Genomic DNA, 19,250 nt, shown 5'->3' with positions numbered 1-19,250 from the left:
GAAACTAAATGCAGCTACAACTCTAATCCTGCAGATGATGATGATCCCTGGACAAGTACTCCAAAACCTTACTTTCCACATTTCCTTGCAAGAAATTCAGCACAAGATACTCAGCTCTTCTAGCAAGAAGAAAATACCACTCCTGAAGGTGCCCAACTGCAGTACTGAAGAAGTCCTGTTGTGCAGAAAGAATACCACATGGGCCCAGGGTTTGGGACTGAGATCTTAAAGGGTACGTCCGCTGGACTGAGTGAGCCTGTGTGATACCTCTGCCTTGGCTGTGGTTGTACCTGTGATCTGATACAGAAAATATTTTGGCACCCCATCCCTCCTCGATGTCTCCCCACTGCCCATCTCTTCCTGGCATGTGAGTTTCCTTCCACCACAGCTATCAGCAGCCCCGTCGCCACACTACTGCTTTCTTCTTTTCTCCTTTCTTTTCTCTTTGTTGAGTCCCATCCCGTCACACAGGCAATTTGGATCTCAGGGGTTTTGAGGGGAGCTAGAATAACCCTTTTACCCAACGCTGGGAACTGTGCTTAACCCACTGATATACATCTTTAAATATTTTAGTTGCTTTCACTACTACTTTCTAATGAAAAGCTGCAAAGCTTCCTTTTTAAAGACATTAGATCTCAACTTGACTCTAGAATCTGCAGTATTAACAATAAGGGCTCACTGTTTCCATTGGGACCTACCAGAATTTCAGAATGGTTAATTCCAAGTTACTCGCCTGCCCCTCCTGAAACCCCAGCTTGCCATTGAAGAAATACCAGTAGCATGTTGGACTTTTGTTGGGTTGGACTTTTCACCCCAAAGCAGTTCCTGAGGCTGATGATCCAAAGCAAGGTAGAAACACCATTACAGTCATTTTTCTTACATCCAAGAAGCTTTATCTGATTAACCTCAAACTAAAAAATGAACAAACAAAACTCCTGAACATTGCTGCAGACCCCCTTTGCGATAGTACTTAAGCGCCGATCCTCTAAATAAATAGATGGGGTGTGTGACAAACCTAAGGTACAAAAAGTACCTTGGAAAAAGTAATTACAAGAGGAAAATTTAAAAACAGGGATGATAACAGAAAGCTTGCTGCAACCACTGCTATGAAAATACCTCAGGGGCTCTACAATGTGCTTCCTTTTAAGGACCAGTCTCTTGAAGTTCACTACTCTGCCAATAATGCAAAGTGTCCCAGCTCCTTTTAAAAAAATCATTTTGGGGAACCACGGCCTGCCTACATTTTCTATGCATGAGTTGAGGCACATTCTCATGCATAGTTCAGTAAGGACTGGATGCACAACACAAATAAAAGCTGGCATTTAGGCAGGTTTTAAACACGCAAACAAAAAAACACCTATTTCAGCTAATAGGGGGGGAACTCCCTGTGTATTTTGAATATATGCTATTAAAGTGCATACGTGGACTTTGTGATTTTCCTTTTAGCACAAAGGAAACACTTGGCCCTCCACAGAGAGCAAAAGACATCAACAGTGGGCTAGATGGGGCAGGCATCCTGGCAACCCTTGACATTTTAAAACACAGGCACTAATAACCCTACGATCAGCGTAAATGAGATGATATTTCAAACTGAAAACAAGAGAATGAATTTGAAGAGTAGTGACTATAGGATTTGTTGCAGCAGTCTTTATTATAGAGCTAAACCTGCAGTTAGAGAAATTGTAATGCTGTTCAGCAACTGGAGTAAGCTTTGGGAAATGCTGAAGCGGGATACAGAGTGTAGTAAAATGAAAGTCTCCTCAATATATAGGCTTAATTAGATCTGATAATATGGTCTTTATTTAAGGAAAATTGCCACTGGGTCCTGCCTGGAATCAGACTTCTTGGTAATGCAGTCATAGAACCAATTCCTCTGTGAATTCAGACAGATGATCTTGGAAATAATTTTTTACTGCCCTGCTAACTACCAGTTAAAACATCTTTTATGCTTCCAGATTCCTCCAACACAATTTAGATATTGAGAGAGGTTCCAGAGTGTTCGTAGGGCAGGGGCTCTGCTTAATCCCACATGTTGCACCAAGTTACTCCTGTGCACTTACATTTACAAAAAAAAAATCCTGTAAACTTTAATTCTAAAGTTATGTTAAGCCATAAGACACAAAATCACTCGTTCCTTTCTATAAAATACCTAATTACTCGGTTTAGTATTTGAATATGACATCTCCTTGCTAACTTAGGTCACAGGCCTACCTTACAAGGTACTCAGTAACGAGAAATGCTTCTGTTACTCCTTTAAGACATTTTTCCTCACCAGATACAGTTCCTCCAGCACATTCCTCCTTCACTTTCACCAGTTTCTGATAACTTTTGGTACCACCCCAATTGTTACCATTTGGAAGTCACTGAACCAAACATTATGTAGAGGCACTGATCTCTGTGTTGGAGGATTTAAATCCCTTTTGCTTTCTCAAATGTGCTCGTTATCTTGTGAAAACCCTGGGAGGGAGCATTATTTTTCCCTTGTAATTCTTTCCCCTGTGGAAAGCTCAGTCAACAGCACGGTATCACCCTCTCTGCCTCCCCTTCCACCACGTTCCTTGACAGTGAGCTCCCCTCGCAGCGCAGCGCAGCACAGCACAGCAGGGAGACGGTTCTTTTTTGGGGTGCTTAGAACAGCCGATGTACTCTGTGCATCACTGGGACACAGAAGGAGGCAGGAAAGGGAAGGGTTTTGCCGACACCCCTGCTCAAGGGCTAGACCAACCAGCAGTTGTACCACCCCTACCGAGGCACTGCCATGGGGATCACAAGAGAAAGTAAACCAAAGAGCGCTCTTAAAAAAACGGGGAAATTGAGAGACCATAGCCTCCAGCAGGTGCCAGGGGAAGGAGGCTGCATGTTCTCACCTGCATTGAAAGAATTTTTTGCATTCTTCTTTGACTAGCCTTGATTTTAGCCCTCCTTCATCCCATGTAACAACAGCCATCCAAACTTGTCTGAGCAAAGGGGCAGAGTCACCCTAAGTGCCCTCTCAGACTGACTCTATCGCTACGGGCTGCAGAACAACAGCTGGGATGGCTGCATACTATGGCCGTACACCCTGCACAACTGCGGTGGGACTTTTATTTCTAGATCATTCCCGGCTATTGCTTTTCTGTTTCTTGCTATTTCTATGTAATTTGTTTAACTGAAAAAAACAACCAAAAACTTTCTTTACATTGCTGTGTAAAAAATAACAATGTTCCAACACCAAGAAGAACTAATCTTAGTACCAGGTTGTCACAACGGGTTGTACTTTAGACTAACTCTGAAGATCACTCAGAATCTGCTGCTGGCACTAAACGTAGCTACCAGCTTGCTGTGGCCATGTATGGTTATCAGCCACAAAGAGACTATTACACCAACTCTCTGGAGGCTGCACTAACTTTTCATTTGCTCCCAGGTGCAGGTTGGATGGCTGATGTTTACTGACAAAGCCCCTTTTGATTTTGGCACCACCTGAGCATGGTCTATCTGCCTGGTAGTGCAGGTCAGTGGAGTGATCCGGCAAACAGTCTCCAGGATCCCAAACTGGGATCCTTCTTGTCGAGGCTTCCCATGACTGGACTTAGTATCCTCCACTGACATGCCGTAACCTGAGTCTGTAGATGGTCAGTGCATCACATAGGGCCCGTGTGTTTAAGTCAGCCTTTTTCAGGTGTAATTTTGAGATATGGCAAGGAGAGAGTGCCTTTATTGGAGCTGTTTATATTTGGCCAGGTAGTGGTCTAATGTATTCCAGGATAGTACAGGCAAATTTTTACCTAATATTTCACTTGACTAAAACAGAAAGCTGAACAGATTGGAAATAAAATTTTAGTCAGACTGCTCAAAATTTTTTGGTTTTCAAAAGAAAAAAAAAAACACTTTACTGTGAAATAAGCGGGGGGGGGAGGGGGAAAGGAAATTTTGTTAACTGTTCAAGGTGTTAGCCTGTTCATACAAAATATGAGTGCAGATAGGACACTTCAAAGTTTTCCAGCATGCTCAAGGTAGACCTAATCTGCTGAAATCTTCAATGACTGCTTTCTAGACATAGTTCAGGACCAGTACTCCTTCCTCGTCCTCCTCAAGCTGGTAGCTGTTTCTGATACCAAGAATCATATCTGGCTCCCTGGAAATCCTGTTTCCCTTGGCCTCCTGATTCTGTCTTCCCCCGGTGTTTTTTCTGCCTCTGCAACGGCTACATCAGTGCACATTGCAGAGTATCCTTCCTACTTCTCCCTTCAGGCTTCTGTGAGCATTCCCCATGCTCTGCTCTTTCTCTTCTCCCTCTTATCTGCAAAAAATTATTCAACTAATAACTCATTGTGACTGTTTCTTGGATCTGCTTACGCTCTCCAGACCGTTTCTCTCCTGTCCAAAGGAATACCTCAGCCTGTCTCTCTGACACTTCTTTACTGGTGCTGACCCTTCAGTTCAAGATCAATATGGCAAGAATTAAAGTCTTAATAATTTCTCCCTGAGAGCTCACTCCATACTATTTGCTCAATATCGGTGGACCACACCGTCATCTTTCCTGTCCTTCAGGTTCATGATTTAGATATCATTTTCATCTGTGGGCACTCTCTTTTGAGCTATATTTAAATCTTGTAGATTTTTCTCCTGTAGAATATCTAAAAGCTTTCCCCATCCATGTACAAGTCTGGACTCATCCCGATTCTCAGCATCTCAATCACTGCAGTGCATCACTACCTAGTTTTTTCTCTGGCCTCTAATGTAACCTTGTTCCATGCACATCTGTTCAAACTGTGCTGCAAAGATCCCTTTCTCTGCCCACCATTTTAACCTTGAAGCTTTCTCTTGGACTCTTTCTGCCTCTCCCTTCTGTCCCATTTCTTCATTTATCAACCCGAGCAAATGTAAGCTGCTTCTGTTCTTGTGGCAGGTCAGTCATAGCCTGTCTCTCTTCCATGCTGAAAATGTTGATTTTCAGCTACAGCAATTAATTATGTGAATCTTTTTCATTTGCCTTACATAGAAGGTACTTACATAGAAGTACCTTTGTGCTGTTTCCAAAGTCACCCCCTGTGTTTGTGAGGGGCTCCGAGAAAACATCCCCAGAGTTACTCTTGTCTGGCTTTCTATCACTCTGAAGTTTTCTACTTTGATGTAGTGCCCACAAAACGCTGTCAAAGTGCAGTGCCAAGACCACTGCCTCGCATGCTGGTTCTCCTGGCTCCTTTGTACTCCCTTTTCTACTTGTATTCACCAGTTGCTTCTTGCCAGGCTCTTTGGGGTGATCATGACTAGGGCACCTACGCCCTAAGATAAAACAAAACAATTTCTACCGATGCTTATTGCAAATCCCACAAAGATTCTCCTTCCCCTCCGGTCCTCCCAAACTTTGCTCTCTAAAATAAAGGTGAGAAAAATATGCTCATTTGCTCAGAAGTCATAGTAATCTCACGTTCATTACTGATGATGGGATAAAGTCAAAGGAGGCAGAGACTATGCGTTCATTTCCCCTATATGAGTAAAACAACGATTATGAATTATTGAAATAAAAATCTAAACTGGGGAAATACTTCCAAAAAGCCTTCTCTGCACATTACCCTTAGCAGTACATTTGAACACGGGATCACACGTGGTAGGTGGATGGGCAAAGAACAGAAGGCAGTTGACTTGGCCAAGGTTCCCCTGCGTCCACTTAACTACTGTTGCAGTAATTTGTTTTTCTACTTCATAGTTCCATCTCCTCCTGCTTGTTTGATGTCATAAAAATCCAGCAACTCTGGCAGTTTGCACAATGCATGTTATAGCCTTGTGTTCGTGTACCACAAATTCAGCATTCTGGATTCATTCATGATTCAGATTGGAGGAGAAAATAGCTTGGGATGGCACAAGCCCTTGATTAAAGCTTTAGGGCCAAATCAACAACAGCTGAGGATCCAGCCCATATGGCCCGAGATCTTTAGCTGTGTAAAGGCTACAGGAATGGGCCCAAATAGCTTTGGTAATTAGCAAATATCGTATAAAATAGATGAAAAGTCTTTGGCAGGGAATGCATATTGAGTAACATTTGAAAATTATTCAAAGCATATTAGTATACTTCTTTAGAGATAAAACTCAGTGGCATAAAAATAATTTGAGAGGGGCAACTCTACTCTCTCACGTGACTGTCAAGAGGCAAACAATTTGTTGGACCAATCGGTATTTTACAGTTACCTTTAGTCAATGCAATGAAGGGCAGAGGTGACCATCTAACACCTGGGACCCGATGCTACAAGCTGCTCTGCCTCTGCAGAAGCGTCCTCACAGCCCATGGGGACTCTTCAGCCAAGCTGCCTCCCTGTGTGCGGCGAGCTCCTGTTCTCGGGAAGGTATTGCAGGTCACCCTGAACTCCTCAGCGCCTCGGTCACCCAAGAGCACCCAGAACAACACCCAGAGACATCCACAGAAGCAGGACTGAGCCTGCTGCTACCTACATTCACCAATTATTGCACTGTGTACAGCAGTAAACAATAACACAGCAATTAATCACCCTGGTGTAGCCATAAGAGTTACTTTCACAGATTATGGTAAGCAGCACACAGTGTGGAATAAATCATTTTTCACGCAAACTCTGAGGAATGGCATGTTATAAAATCACTCCTGATAAAAATCTAATGAAAATGTAAAACATCTCAGTACAGTCTCCTGGGTAGAGTCAAGATCATATTAAACCCTCAAGAGACAACGGTCAGGGATTTCAATGAGAATCAAGAGACAGTTTTCCCAGGATGAGCTTGTTAACCTGATATAAAGACATGATATTGATTTGATAGCTTTGTCTCTTTTGCCATTTCCTTCATGTAGCCTATTTTTAATCTAATCATCTTCCATTAATTTATTTAAAGGCTTTATTCATCAAAACAAAATCTTTTTCTTTTTTTTTTCCTAAAAGCAGAGGTTGTTGAAATGCTGAGAATATAATTCAGCACACAAAGTGTCACAAGCAGCACAGGTCTGTTGTCATTGCGTTTTCAGAAGTTTTTCAAGAATAGTAACAAAAAAGTCACTCTCCCATGGTCTTAAAGTTCCCTGTGACTGGTTTTTAAAGACTTTGTAATCAGCTCTCTTAAAATGACATCATAATCTAGCAATCTCAGGACACGTGTCAATGACAGTTACCATTTTGAAATGTTCATTAGGATTTACCTGCTGGTGGCTTTATGAAAGGTGGTGGAATTAATGGGACAATAATAGGTACATTCCCGTGATCCTTCGACCCTGCTGGTGAGTCTGAAAGTCCATTTCCTGTGGCAAGCCCTGGGTAGCCTGGGTTTATATTGTACGGTGAAATAACACTGTCCTCAGGTAATTTTGGTTTTGGCAAAGAATTTTCTGTAAAACACAAAGAACACATTGTACAGTATGACAAATATCTTTCTTAAATGCCCCTCCATACTTTCACCAATCCGTTCATTAAATTACTTACCCTAATACATTACTTCTCCCTAATACGGAGAAGAAGAGTGCACAACCCTCCCCAGATATTTTCCCTTTTAAAATATGGATACTTTCCAGTATTCTTCAGAAATGCTCCATTTTAATAAATCAAACTCACACTAAACACAACTATACTTTTTTTTTTTAAAGGTGAGATTATTTTGTAATATATATCCTTAGTATGCCTGATTTAATCAATGATACCCTATTCGTGTCCTTCATGTCCACCATTTGCATGGTCATCACACTCAGTGTACTGTGACTTCACCCATGCAGGAAGCATACACTGAAAAATAAAAGAATTCCTAATTCTCTATCAGTAATACTAGTAGCAGTAGTAGTAATGGAAAGGATTTAAAGAAAGGAACAAAATATTGAAATTACAGCAAAGTGTGCATGAAATGATGACAGTTATTATTCTAATTCTTTAATCCCAAATCACCTCAGGATTCTTATTTGTAGAAATTTCTCTAATGCACCTCAGTTAGCTATGGGGCAGGACTTAATTCTTATTATTCCCTCTCCTCCCATCTCTCAGAAAAAGAAACACACTTTTTTCCCTCCCACAGACTGCATACACCAAAAGTTTCTACCTGGCACGAGTATTCGACATCTTTGTTTGGTACATAAAACATATGGTTTGTATCATGTGTCTACAGAAAAAAAATGTCACAAATTTCATCAAGCATAGACTGGAGCCACAAATCATTCAATAAAAGATCTATTTATTAAAACATAAATAAATTAATTGCATTACTGCATAGGAACAAGTTTCTTCAAAGGTGGCTTAATGACATTGTATTTTCAATGAAAAATAAATATTCATCACCAATGTCACTATAGAACTAACAAGCTGCAAACGTTCAATTTTAACACAATTAGGTTGTTTCACCTTACCTCTAATTTTTCTACCTTTTTTCTAGCCACCTCTACTTCAGAATTGGTCTCTGGTATCAGTACTCATTGTAACACTCTCTGAATACAGCACTGCTGCTGGCCTTCAGAAAGAAAACCCAAACCCTGCTGGCCACAAAGGCAGTGAATAAGTGGCAGTCCGGGAGCATAAAAGCTGCTGCAATTTCCTCTCTTTACCTCACCTTTGAGGAACTCTTGTTGGATAAGTTAAGATGCAGCAATTTCCTACTCTTCGCTTCACTCTGGTCGCAAGTCCCTGCCCCTTTGCTGTGGCTGCGGAGTCAGAAGGCAGCAACCGAACGGCTGAACAAAAAGACTGGATCCCGTCCTTCACATTTTGAGTTATCTCATACTACATGAAGATCTAGCACTGTCCCAAACAAATTCCACCCCTGGAGAACTTCTGCAGCACTTGCAGAAGACACTATGGTACAAACATCCCTGAGGAGCCTTTTGTGAACATTCACAGTGATTCCCACATGTGCTGTGAATATTCCAGCTCAAAATCTTTCAGCATTTCAAAAAGCCATAGGCAAAAAAGCCTTAGTTTTGGAAGCAAAAGGGTTCCTTAAAGCCACAGAGCTCGGAAAGTGCTCTTTCTTTTTTCCAGTTGTGAGCAGTTCATTGGTACCACAGGTAAATGACTTTTAACTGACTCACAAAAGGTATTATTTGTGAAGACAGGTTAGTAAGTGCCTACAGACAGCAATTTTGTTAAGCGATTTTCCCCGTAGTCTATTGGCTTCCTTGTACTAGAAGGGACTCTCCGATATTTTTATTTAAACCAACCACGAAGCAAGCAGCAGAACACACTTCCCAGTCCACGCCAATTCAGACAGGTTGAGATATTAATCCTTCTTTGCCTGAACACAGAAACATTAAGTCTCATTACCTTTGAGAACAGAAATGTGCTGGCGGCTTTCCCCGTCTGCCGAGTAGTTCCTGAATTCAATATCTTCTCCATCTTTCAATTCAACCTTATCATAACCGTACCAGCCAAGGAGCTCATTCATAGTGTTTTCTGCAAAGTTCTGAAAGAGAAAAATTACCTACTTATTTATGTAATCAATAACCATTTGGAAGGAAGGGAGGACTGCATAAATCGAACTGTATCTGTGCTACACGAGGAAGTGTCAGGTTTGGCCCACCTCCTCAAAGACTAATGTTCGTTTCATAAGTCAAGTGCATAAAGTGTAATGCATTTAAATCTCTGACTGGCACGTGTAATTACGACAGAGACTCATACGTCTGTAATTTAAAGAAAATGAAAAGGAGAGATATTTATGACTTTTGCTCCGGCATTCAATGTCAGAAATATTTTAACATACATTCGTCACACAAACTTGTCTGTGTTGCCATAAAATATTTAAGACTGCAGCAAGAGAATAACAGAAAACTAGGATTTTTTTCAACCAGCAGTTAATCAATCTTACTGCGCTACAGTCTTTTCAGCTGGAGCAGGTCACTGACACAATTACAGTTCCTTGAGTTGCCCATGAACCAAATCAAATAAAATCACAGCAAAGACGTTTTTCCTCAGAGTTATAAGGCCTTGCATAGTCAAACCACTTAAAAACTCTTCATCATGAAATCATTTTACCATAATGTTTCAGATAAACACCTCTTATATTTGCTTAAGAAAACCTTTCTCAGTTTTGCCATATTTATTTTCAAACCGATTTCCAAGCAGACGTGTGGTTACATTTTATGTTTGTATGGAAATGCAAAATATGGAACATGACTGTCATAACTCTCAAGTTCTATTAAAAACACATCCTCTAGGTCATGTGGCAAAAATATTTCTGTAGAAAACGCTCATTACTGGGCCAGGAGATTTAGTGGAGCAACTTAAGAAATCTGCAGCCAGGCAACAAAGCTTTCTGAAACCAAATAGTGCCATGGAGCTCTAGGGCTTACGGATTTAGGGAACTACCAAAGGAAACCAGCTAATGAATTATTGTGACGGCAAAGACCAGTTTAAAGTAGTATGACAACTATAAAATGAAACGAAAAAGCCACACACAAAGCCTTCCGATTCGGTCTCTGCATTTTTTTATTATCATTCTTTCAAAACAAATTCCAAACTTCGTTTTCCTGTAAGATCTTGACATCTAAAATAATGCTCCTGATATGCGCTCTCTTCTGGGACTCTGGCTACCAGCAAAGGAACAAGGAGAATACAACACCAATTCAAAACAAATGGTACGTGTCAAATTTGCAGGTTGCTAGATTTTGTCTAGTAACTGCTCTAGCTTAATTTTTGAGTGGGAGCAAGTCTAATGATAAAACACAGCAATTCTCCAGTCATTTAAATAAATAAATAAAATTAATCAGATGATAATTGCTTCTGAATTCAAAGCTACAGCAGGCGCTCTGCCCTGGAATGTCAGAGCTTCACTGCTCCTGGCTCATTCATCACACCAGATTGCATAGGTGTTCCTGTCACTCAAGGAGCGCTGTAAAGCAGCTATAAGCAATAAACACAAGCAATTTATACTCTTCCAGGAGTATCCTCTGTGCAACTGTGCTACAAACACATGTTTCAGGAAAAGAAAAAAAACAAAACAAAATGCCACAGCAGACCCTTGGAGCATCAATTTCCCCTCTGGTTTTCCCCTTTCATTTTCACTTGACCTCCTGCTGAAAGTCTCGGTTCCGTGGCTGTCCTCTGCAGCCCCAAATTGCTGGAAAACATCATATCATTCCACCTCTACCTCTACTGTTAGCACTGTAAGTACGACAACCCGTTATGTCACTACTACAGTTTGCAACAGCGTATACAATGCAGTGTATTGTGGCTAATACCTACAGTCATTTCTAAAATTATATATATAAGCTCATTTGAATGATGCAGTGTTGTAAGTGTTTTAAATACTGGCAAAAATGGGATTTTTTTCCGAATTTTTTTGGTTTTTAGCTTTTTGGAAAATCTTTCTCACAGCGCTGAAAGACCCAATGCATAAACCCTGTCTCTAACCCATGGGAATCCAACAACAAAATGACGTGGGGATGGAGAGTGAAACCTCGCCACTGCAGCTCACCCAGAATGGCCCGATGGGTCCATGGATGCCCAAAGACAAGCTCCACCAGCTTCCCTTGCTTTGCTGAGTTTCAATGATGGAGATGCAGCCCAAGAGACTGATCTAGCAAGGTAGAGACCAAAGCCTTCCTGACTTAAACCCCATGCAACCAAATTAATTGAGTAGCTCTAAATTTGCCTCCTGTGGATGCTCTGTATTTTATTTGCACTGTTGATCAACTCAGGCAATGAGTAATTTCTAATTACTCATCAAGAAATATGCAAGCAAGGCTGCATATATGTTTATTTTTTCCTGAAAATTCATACATGTATATGTCTCTTCAGAATCTAGTCAAAGTGATGGTTGGGCTTGTAATGGCACAAAGTTTCAGTACCTTACAAGCCTCATCTTACCATCCATGATGAGTGAGACACAAAAATGAACAGTCGTAATGACAAAAAAGTACATTTGATTTTGAAATTACTCATAATAGACCTGACTCTTTAAAAAAAATAATAAAAATGACTGGGAACCTTTGCTATTAACTTCAGTGAGAGTAGAATGAGGTTACATATTATCAGTAACAAAAGTAAGCACTGTGATTTCTCAACAAGGATGCTTGGATAAAAGAAACAATTAAGCCGTTCTCCTTCATAATTTATCTTACATATTACAATGGTAGTGATCACTCTTAATACTATTCTCCTGGTGGCTCACAGCCAGGGCTTCATTACACAGCACACTGTACACAGCAAACCAAGAGGATGATCCCATCCTCAACAAGCTGACGGTCAAAGCTGAGAAATGTTTCCTTCCACATCAACCCTCTCACACAGATGGGAGTCCACAGAACTATGACATCACCATCCCCCAGACTCCTGACTACAAAACCCATTTGCAGCCATATCTAACACCCTCTCCATCAAGATGATGGTCGCCCGGGTCACGTGCTTGCTGAAGCTGCTGCCCTGGAGATGACCACTATTACTTCATTGTTTCCATGTATTCTTCCTTCTTTCCATTTCAGTGATAGGCCCAGTCTATGCGGATTCAAGACAGATAACAAGATGGGACACGTAAAGACCGGTGTGGTGGCAATAGTCAAAATAAAACTGATGAGATGAGAGGAGACAATTTTTCTCTGTCTGAATGCAGAGGGGAAAAAAAAAAGCCCAGTCCTTGATGAAGTTAAGGAAAGGAAGCAAGCCAATTAATACATAACCTGTATGTGCAGAGCAGAAGCTCACTGAAGGATGTACAAGCTTCAAAGGCTTAGTGAAAAGAAAGGTGATGATTGTAACCATGGTGCTTGAGAAGAGCAAGAATGCGGGGCCTGATGTTGGACCAGGAGAGCAGAAGAAGCAGTGATGGAGCAGGCTAGAAAGTAATCAGCTGAACTGAGAGACAATGGGCCTGCCAAAGCCCAGGGAGAAAACAAGTGTGGGTGACCAGATGTAGGATGTGCAAGGAGCTGCAATTTCAAGGTTTTTCAGGAACGGGAGAGTAGAAGCACTGAGCTAGTCCATGTCTACTTTCAGACCCATTCCCCAAAAGGATGTGGAGGGCCTGCAGGATGGAGACTGCCACCCCAGCCCCACAGCCCTGCCAGAGGGCTGGCATGACACAGAAGACCAGCACACCAGGGAAAACCTTGCCCATCCTCAATAAAATCCCAAGTCAGCAATCACACTGCCAAGCTGGGACCCTTGAGCTCAGAGTGAATCCGACTGAACCCAAGAGGAGTCCTGCAGGGGTCCGTGGATTGCACTGCGAAATTACAGCACCGAAGCCAACTTCACCCTGCCAGGGAGGCAACGCTCAGTCCCTCGCAGGGGAACCGAGGGACCGAGCCCCGGTCCCGCTCACAGCGTGGGCCAGTGTCGGAGCTGAGAAGACGAGTACAGAAATCCTGCCCTGCATCCTTCTGTGCTCACACCACCACGCCACGCTCAGCCTCTTGTGCTCCAGAGCCTGCGGTGGAAAACACCGATAACCTCTTCAGCCTCCTCTTCAGACTGCACGCAGGCAGTGGGTTGACATCCCACCAGAGCCAAATCTCCCGCGCTCCTCTGGCCGACAGTGCGGGTGTGCAGCCACACACCGTGGCAGCTGCCAGAGCATTTGCCATGGCTGCAGCACAACGGGCTCGTCCCTGCCGAAGAAACTGGCCCCAAAACACTCCAGTGGCCCCACTCACACAGCACTGCCAAAGCCCTCCCTTCCTCATAGATGGCAATTCTTTCGTCGCCCCCCTGCTAAGTCCCAAACCACTTATCACCACTGCGGGGCAATGTGTAATTTGCATGTTTTAACTGTATGATTTCTCTATTCTTGTACTATGTAGAAATATCCTCCCTCCTGGAAGAGCCAGGATAACTAACTAACTGTTATGCTCGTTGGTATTTTGACTTGAATTTGCTTCCTATTCATGGCAAAGATGAAGAAGAGTGTGTTAACTCGCCAGACTATGGTTTCTCTCCTTTGTGAGGCTGACTTATACACTACACAGTAAAAATATAATCACATTTATCCCCACTTTAGGACTCGTTTCATCGTAACAGTACACCTACAGCTTGATTTTTTACATTGCAATGCATCATTTTCCCAAATCTTCACTAATTAATACATTTTGAAGCTGAGCCACGCTTCTCTTTCCATCTTAGACCTCTCGCCTTTCCTTCTCTATGAACCTTATTCACAGGGGGCAAGGCCTGGCTTCACCGAACGAGGCCTGGCAAACATGGAGGCAGGAAACGCAGGGGAGAATGAGTCTGTCAGACTCATTTTCTTCTAGGTTTTACTGCTGAATGTTTATTTCAGATCTGGGAGGAAGCACGATGGCTCCATTCCATTTCCTTGCCTGCAGAACCCACTCGGTGCAGAGCCCCACAAATTCACTTTTCACTTTCACTGCACCGAGGAAATATAAATGTTTCTAGAGCCACAATACGAACTTGGATTTTTTTTTATTTTTTTTTTTTTTACCAGCCCTCACTTTCTTCACTTATTTATGTTGTCGCCATATTGCATTTTATGGTTAGACCTTTAGGCTATCAGAAAGCAAAATTTCTTGATGCTTTAATTTCCTTTGTCCTCCCACATACACCTTTGGTTCCATAACACCCAGGTTGTTCGGGGAAGTGCTGTTTCTAGGATGCACAGGCAGGTGAGGCTCCCTGCACAGACAACACAGCTCCCTTTTGCAGCCATCCCACAAAACTCCTTCCATGCAGACTCCGCAAAAAACCCAAAACCAAATCCAAACCCACCTCGGTCTCCTGAAATAGTACAATTGATAAAGTCTGTCTGCTTTTCCACTTTGCCAAAGAGATTTTTTTGCTTTTCAGGAGAGAAGGGAGGAGTTTCCTTGGAATCTTCTGAGCGCTCAGAGCGCTCTGACTGGCTCCAGGCGCAGCGCTGCTACGCCTGCTTCACCGCTTTCCTCCTTCCGACAGTAGTACTTTTAAATGCCAAATGGGGGATATTAAAACACTAAACTGAAAGATCTTCTGATGAGTTTACTATTAAACTATAACAGATGGGGCTGTCTTAAGCTCTAGGCATCGGGAACGAAGCCCAATTTTAGATACAAATTAGTTATTGAGAATATTTATAGATGGTAAACTCCTTGGGCGCACAGAGCAGCCCTGTGAAATTACAGCACAAATTAATTGCTCGCCTTTCAACTGACAGAGATGTGCAGATACATTGTCTTGTTTGTGCAGGAGAACTTCCAGTGCAATCCATACTGGATGTAACTTCATTTCACAACACCAGGCTGCTCCTGAGCAGCAGGACAGCAAATAGAAATAAGCTGAGGGGGGATGGATGGGGAAGCCATCACCGCGCCTTGACAGGCACTTTCATCAGTTAAACCGTAAAAAATATTTTAGTCTTAAAATAGTATTGGGTTCCCTGATTACAATAGCTTTGGATCTGTTATCTATTAGGTGTTCTGTTATTCACCAGTGGGTGAGAAATGGCACTGCACTGAAGGAGGTGAACAATGCTACCCCTGGAAATAAAAATGGTGAGTATCATCTGAAGGAGGAAAGGGGACAAAAGAAAACAATAATCAGAAAAAAGAAAGAGAGGCTGTGAAGGTCACAGCAAAACAAAACAATTCCTCCTGAATATATTTTTCATTGAAATGTAATATCAGAAAACTGTGCAGTAATGCGCTTTTTGCACAAAACATTGTATCGTATTAAAATTTGTTATGACCATCATGTACATTAGGTTAGAGATAACAAAAATGTAACTTAATATCTGGCATAAGGAAAGAGCAAGCAACCTGAATATCCATCCAGTCGTGTTAAAACTGAGCTGTGACACTACTGTCGGAAGACAACAAACCAAGCAGTTAGGTGTTGTGATCCTTCTCGAGTAAATATCTGACTGTATCAAACAGCAAATCTTGAAGGAAGTCTCTGGGATGAGGTAATTTTATTGCTCATTCATAGTGCCCTGCATTTGCTGTACTTAAAATAGACACTTGTACCAATGGCCTTTTTATTACCCGAAGGGAAAAAAAAAAAAAAAAAATCACATATACACCAGTCCTTTTTCTTTCTGCTAGCAAAGGGAGGCAATTTGATCCAACGTGGGCTGAAACCTGAGTAGGTCACTGTACACCATGATAAAATTCCCTAATCCCTGAGCCAAATTTCCCTGAGGGGGCCCTCCTACTTCTCCTTCACTTTCCAAGCTGACTTTTCCATTCCCTCTCTCTCGTCTTTTCCTCCCCTTCATCTCTTTCATTTCCCCTACCTTAAAGCCTTGATATCTGATCTGCTGCTGATACTCGGGTTACAGTTTTTACAGCTTAGGCTGTCTATTGCTGTATACATTCCTTTCTTTCTGCTCTGCCGTGATTACTTACCAGAGCTTATTTTACACTGGTCCAGATGAAAGCAGTTCAGATGAAGGGAAACAGCCAGTCTGTTTGAACATTACAGATATGAACCTACACAAGGGCACATTGTGCTCCCTCTGTCATTTCGCTGCAAACATTTTGCACAGTGTAACCAATTTGTTACATTATTGTATTCCCCGGGTTTACCGAGAACAACCAGACATCTTAATTCATCAGTAAAGAAAAAGAGTGAGGGACCGCGACAGGATTTTAACTTTCTCAACAAGTCAAAAATTCAAGCCACTTTTTTTTTTTTTTTTCTCCTTTTTCTTCCTCTCTCTTTCCCCCTCTTGGATGACAGCAGCCAACTGTCCTACTAAAAATGCAGCCTCCCAGCACAGCATATGTAGCACAATTTACATCGAAAGATAGCCCGTGTTTTGTGAAAGGTTCTGCCATCAGCTATCTCACTCTCAACCAGAAATCACACTGGTTCAAAATGCCATTTTTACCTGCCTTTAATTTTTAAGTCAGCTGAAATCTTGAGGTTTCTAACCTTAAGCAGCTACCCATGGTTAAAAAAAGAGAAACTCTCTACGTGAAGGTTAACGCCAGTGCTTAATACCAAAGCATTAGTTTAAAATTGTGTAATTTTTCTCCTTCACACAATGTTGTTTTTGTTTCTTCCTCACCCTTTCAGACAAACATCTGTTATACTGTAGAAGAACAACTATCTCCCAAACCGCTGAGTGTGCCTGCAGCCAAAGTAAACAAAACAAACCCAGAGGATCCAGCACAGTCAGCCTTTATATCCAGCCAGGATAACATTTCACATGTTTTGATTAAAATTAGCTAATTTGTAATTCTAGAACCTATGAAACTTAAAAGCTGCAATCCATATAGATCGCATTAGGCGATGCTCTGAGGGGCCAATGCCCTATACTACAGACCTCCGCAGTCCTCAAAACTACGTGGGATTACCATGAGCAATGACTCTTACTCTCCGGTGCCTGTACAGAGCCCTCTCCCAAAATAGGATGTGTCATATATCTCGCAAAGAATAATACCGCCGCTCCTCGGGACTTGAAACGAGGACGGTTTATTTCCGAAGAGATGCACCCGACACGTTATTTTGTTCGTTCCCCTAATACTACTCTTGTCCACATCCCCAGCTGATGCACACGCAGAACTGTGTACGCGCTCATCACACAGGCAGCAGGAGCCCCAATGCCTGCCTTAGGCAGGAAAGGGCACCTAACCAAAATTAGTGGCGTGTAAAAGAGTGGAGAGGGGAGGGGATTGTGCATTCCCCTTTAATTTCACATGGGGAGATCAATGCTCCAGAAAGCAAAAATATTTTCACTAGGAAGCATGCGTATTTATATACTCGTCTATATAGTATACATACTATGCAAGTGTGTGACATTTTCCAGGCAGTCCTCCACTTACAATCAGCCTCATAATAAATGACATATTCAAATGAAATGACAGCAGCTTTATCTTATAACCAGACTATGCCGTTTTAGTCACTTTATCTGTGCATTAAACAACAACAACAAGTTCAGCTGAAGTCTCGCAATACGGTGTTCCCAACTTTGGGAAATTAGAGACGTAAAACAAACAGACACAGAACAGACGTGAAAAACAGGCGCAAAAAAAACAGGACCAGTCAAGGCTGGAGCAGCAACCTAATGATAAAAGAAATCCCGAAATAACGTTTTTGTGCGATCGCAGCCATCCTAACATCTGGAGCGGCCGCCTCAAGCGCTACCTCCAGCGCACAGCTGGATTGGCACAGCTTCCTATCAGGCAGGACAGCCCTCCCTCCTCCGCACGATAAATACACTTCCATCCCCAAAGCAGCCCCCGGACAGCCCCCTTTCAGCAGGCCCTCCGCCGCCGCGACGGGCTGGGAAGCGGGGCAGGGAAAGCAGGGGAGGCAGCGAGAGGCAGACGGAGAGACGAGGGGTCTCCGCGCTTAAGTGCGAGAAGGATGCGCGGCTCAGCCCGCAACATTTCACTTTGACAATTTAATTACACAGTTGCAGCCGGCTACCGAAAAAAAAAAAAAAAAAAAAAAAAAAAAAGGAGAGAAAGGCAGTGTTTAAAAGAGGTCCCTTTCTTTCCTAACTTTAGGGCTTCCCAGCTACCTGAGGGCATGGCTAGAGAAAGAAAGAAAAAAAAAAAAAAAAAGGAAAAAAAAAAGGTTCATCACTGTCACCCAAAGAGCTTAAAAGCCCAACGAGGGAGAGGGTTTTTTTAAAAAATAAATAAATCAAAGCTGGTCAATGAACAGGATTTGCAGCCTGTGAATTCGTCTCTGTTTTCAGCCCAGGAGGCGGAGTTGAGACACATTCAGTGCATCCTACAAAAAAAAAAAAAATGACAAGAGATCCTTTCTTATTTCATTGCCATGCACGGAGGCGGGGGGGCGGTGGGGGGGGGAGCCCCCCGCTCCCTTCCCCATCACAGGCACCTACCTTCATCTCCTCGTTGATCTCCCGCTTCACCGGGTGAGCCGGCTTCCTGCTCCTTTTATTTTCGGGAGGTCTCCCTTCTTTCTCCATTTCTGCCATTTTTTGCGCCTACTTGGTGGTGGTGGTGGAGATGAAATGGCTGCTGGTGCTCTTGGGGGGGCCGGGAGGGGCGCGGGGTGGGGGGGTGGCGGGGGTGGCGGCGGCGGCGGCTCTCAGTGGTGGCAGGCGGCGCCGCGAAGGGCCCGGGGGGAGCGCGGCGGTGGCGGTGGCGGCGGCGGCGGCGGGCGGGCGGGGGTCGCGGGCGGGCAGGGGCGCGGGTGCCCCGGCGAGTCAGCCATCTTCTGCCTCGCCGCCGGCCTGCATGGGAGCGGCGGGGCGGCGGGGCGAGCGGGCGGGCGAGCGGGCGAGGAGGCAGCGCGGAGCGAGCCGGCCCCGCGCCTGCTGTGGCGCTGCTGGCGGGCTGCCGCGGAGGGGGCGGCGGAGGGAAAGGGGGGGCCGGCCTCGGCCCGCCGGCGGGCGGGGCTTGCCGGCACCGAATCGGCCGCCGCTGC

General features: G+C 43.4%; 1 protein-coding gene across 1 annotated transcript in view; it reads right to left on the bottom strand.

Moving 5' to 3' along the window:
- Positions 1 to 18,798, bottom strand: part of SOBP (sine oculis binding protein homolog) — a 117,651-nt gene extending 98,853 nt beyond the window's left edge. Inside the window, exons 1-3 of the mRNA XM_074150715.1 lie at positions 18,703 to 18,798; positions 9,240 to 9,378; positions 7,142 to 7,327 (exon numbers count right to left, since the gene is read on the bottom strand). Coding sequence (XP_074006816.1) covers positions 7,142 to 7,327; positions 9,240 to 9,378; positions 18,703 to 18,798 — 421 coding nt within the window. The remainder of the gene's footprint in view (positions 1 to 7,141; positions 7,328 to 9,239; positions 9,379 to 18,702) is intronic.
- Between the last annotated feature and the right edge of the window lie 452 nt (positions 18,799 to 19,250).

This window comes from Numenius arquata, chromosome 7, assembly GCF_964106895.1.
Source record: "Numenius arquata chromosome 7, bNumArq3.hap1.1, whole genome shotgun sequence".
In the NCBI taxonomy this organism is placed as follows: Eukaryota; Metazoa; Chordata; class Aves; order Charadriiformes; family Scolopacidae; genus Numenius; species Numenius arquata.
Note: the sequence above shows the minus strand (reverse complement) of the source record. Positions and strands in the feature narration are given on the sequence as shown.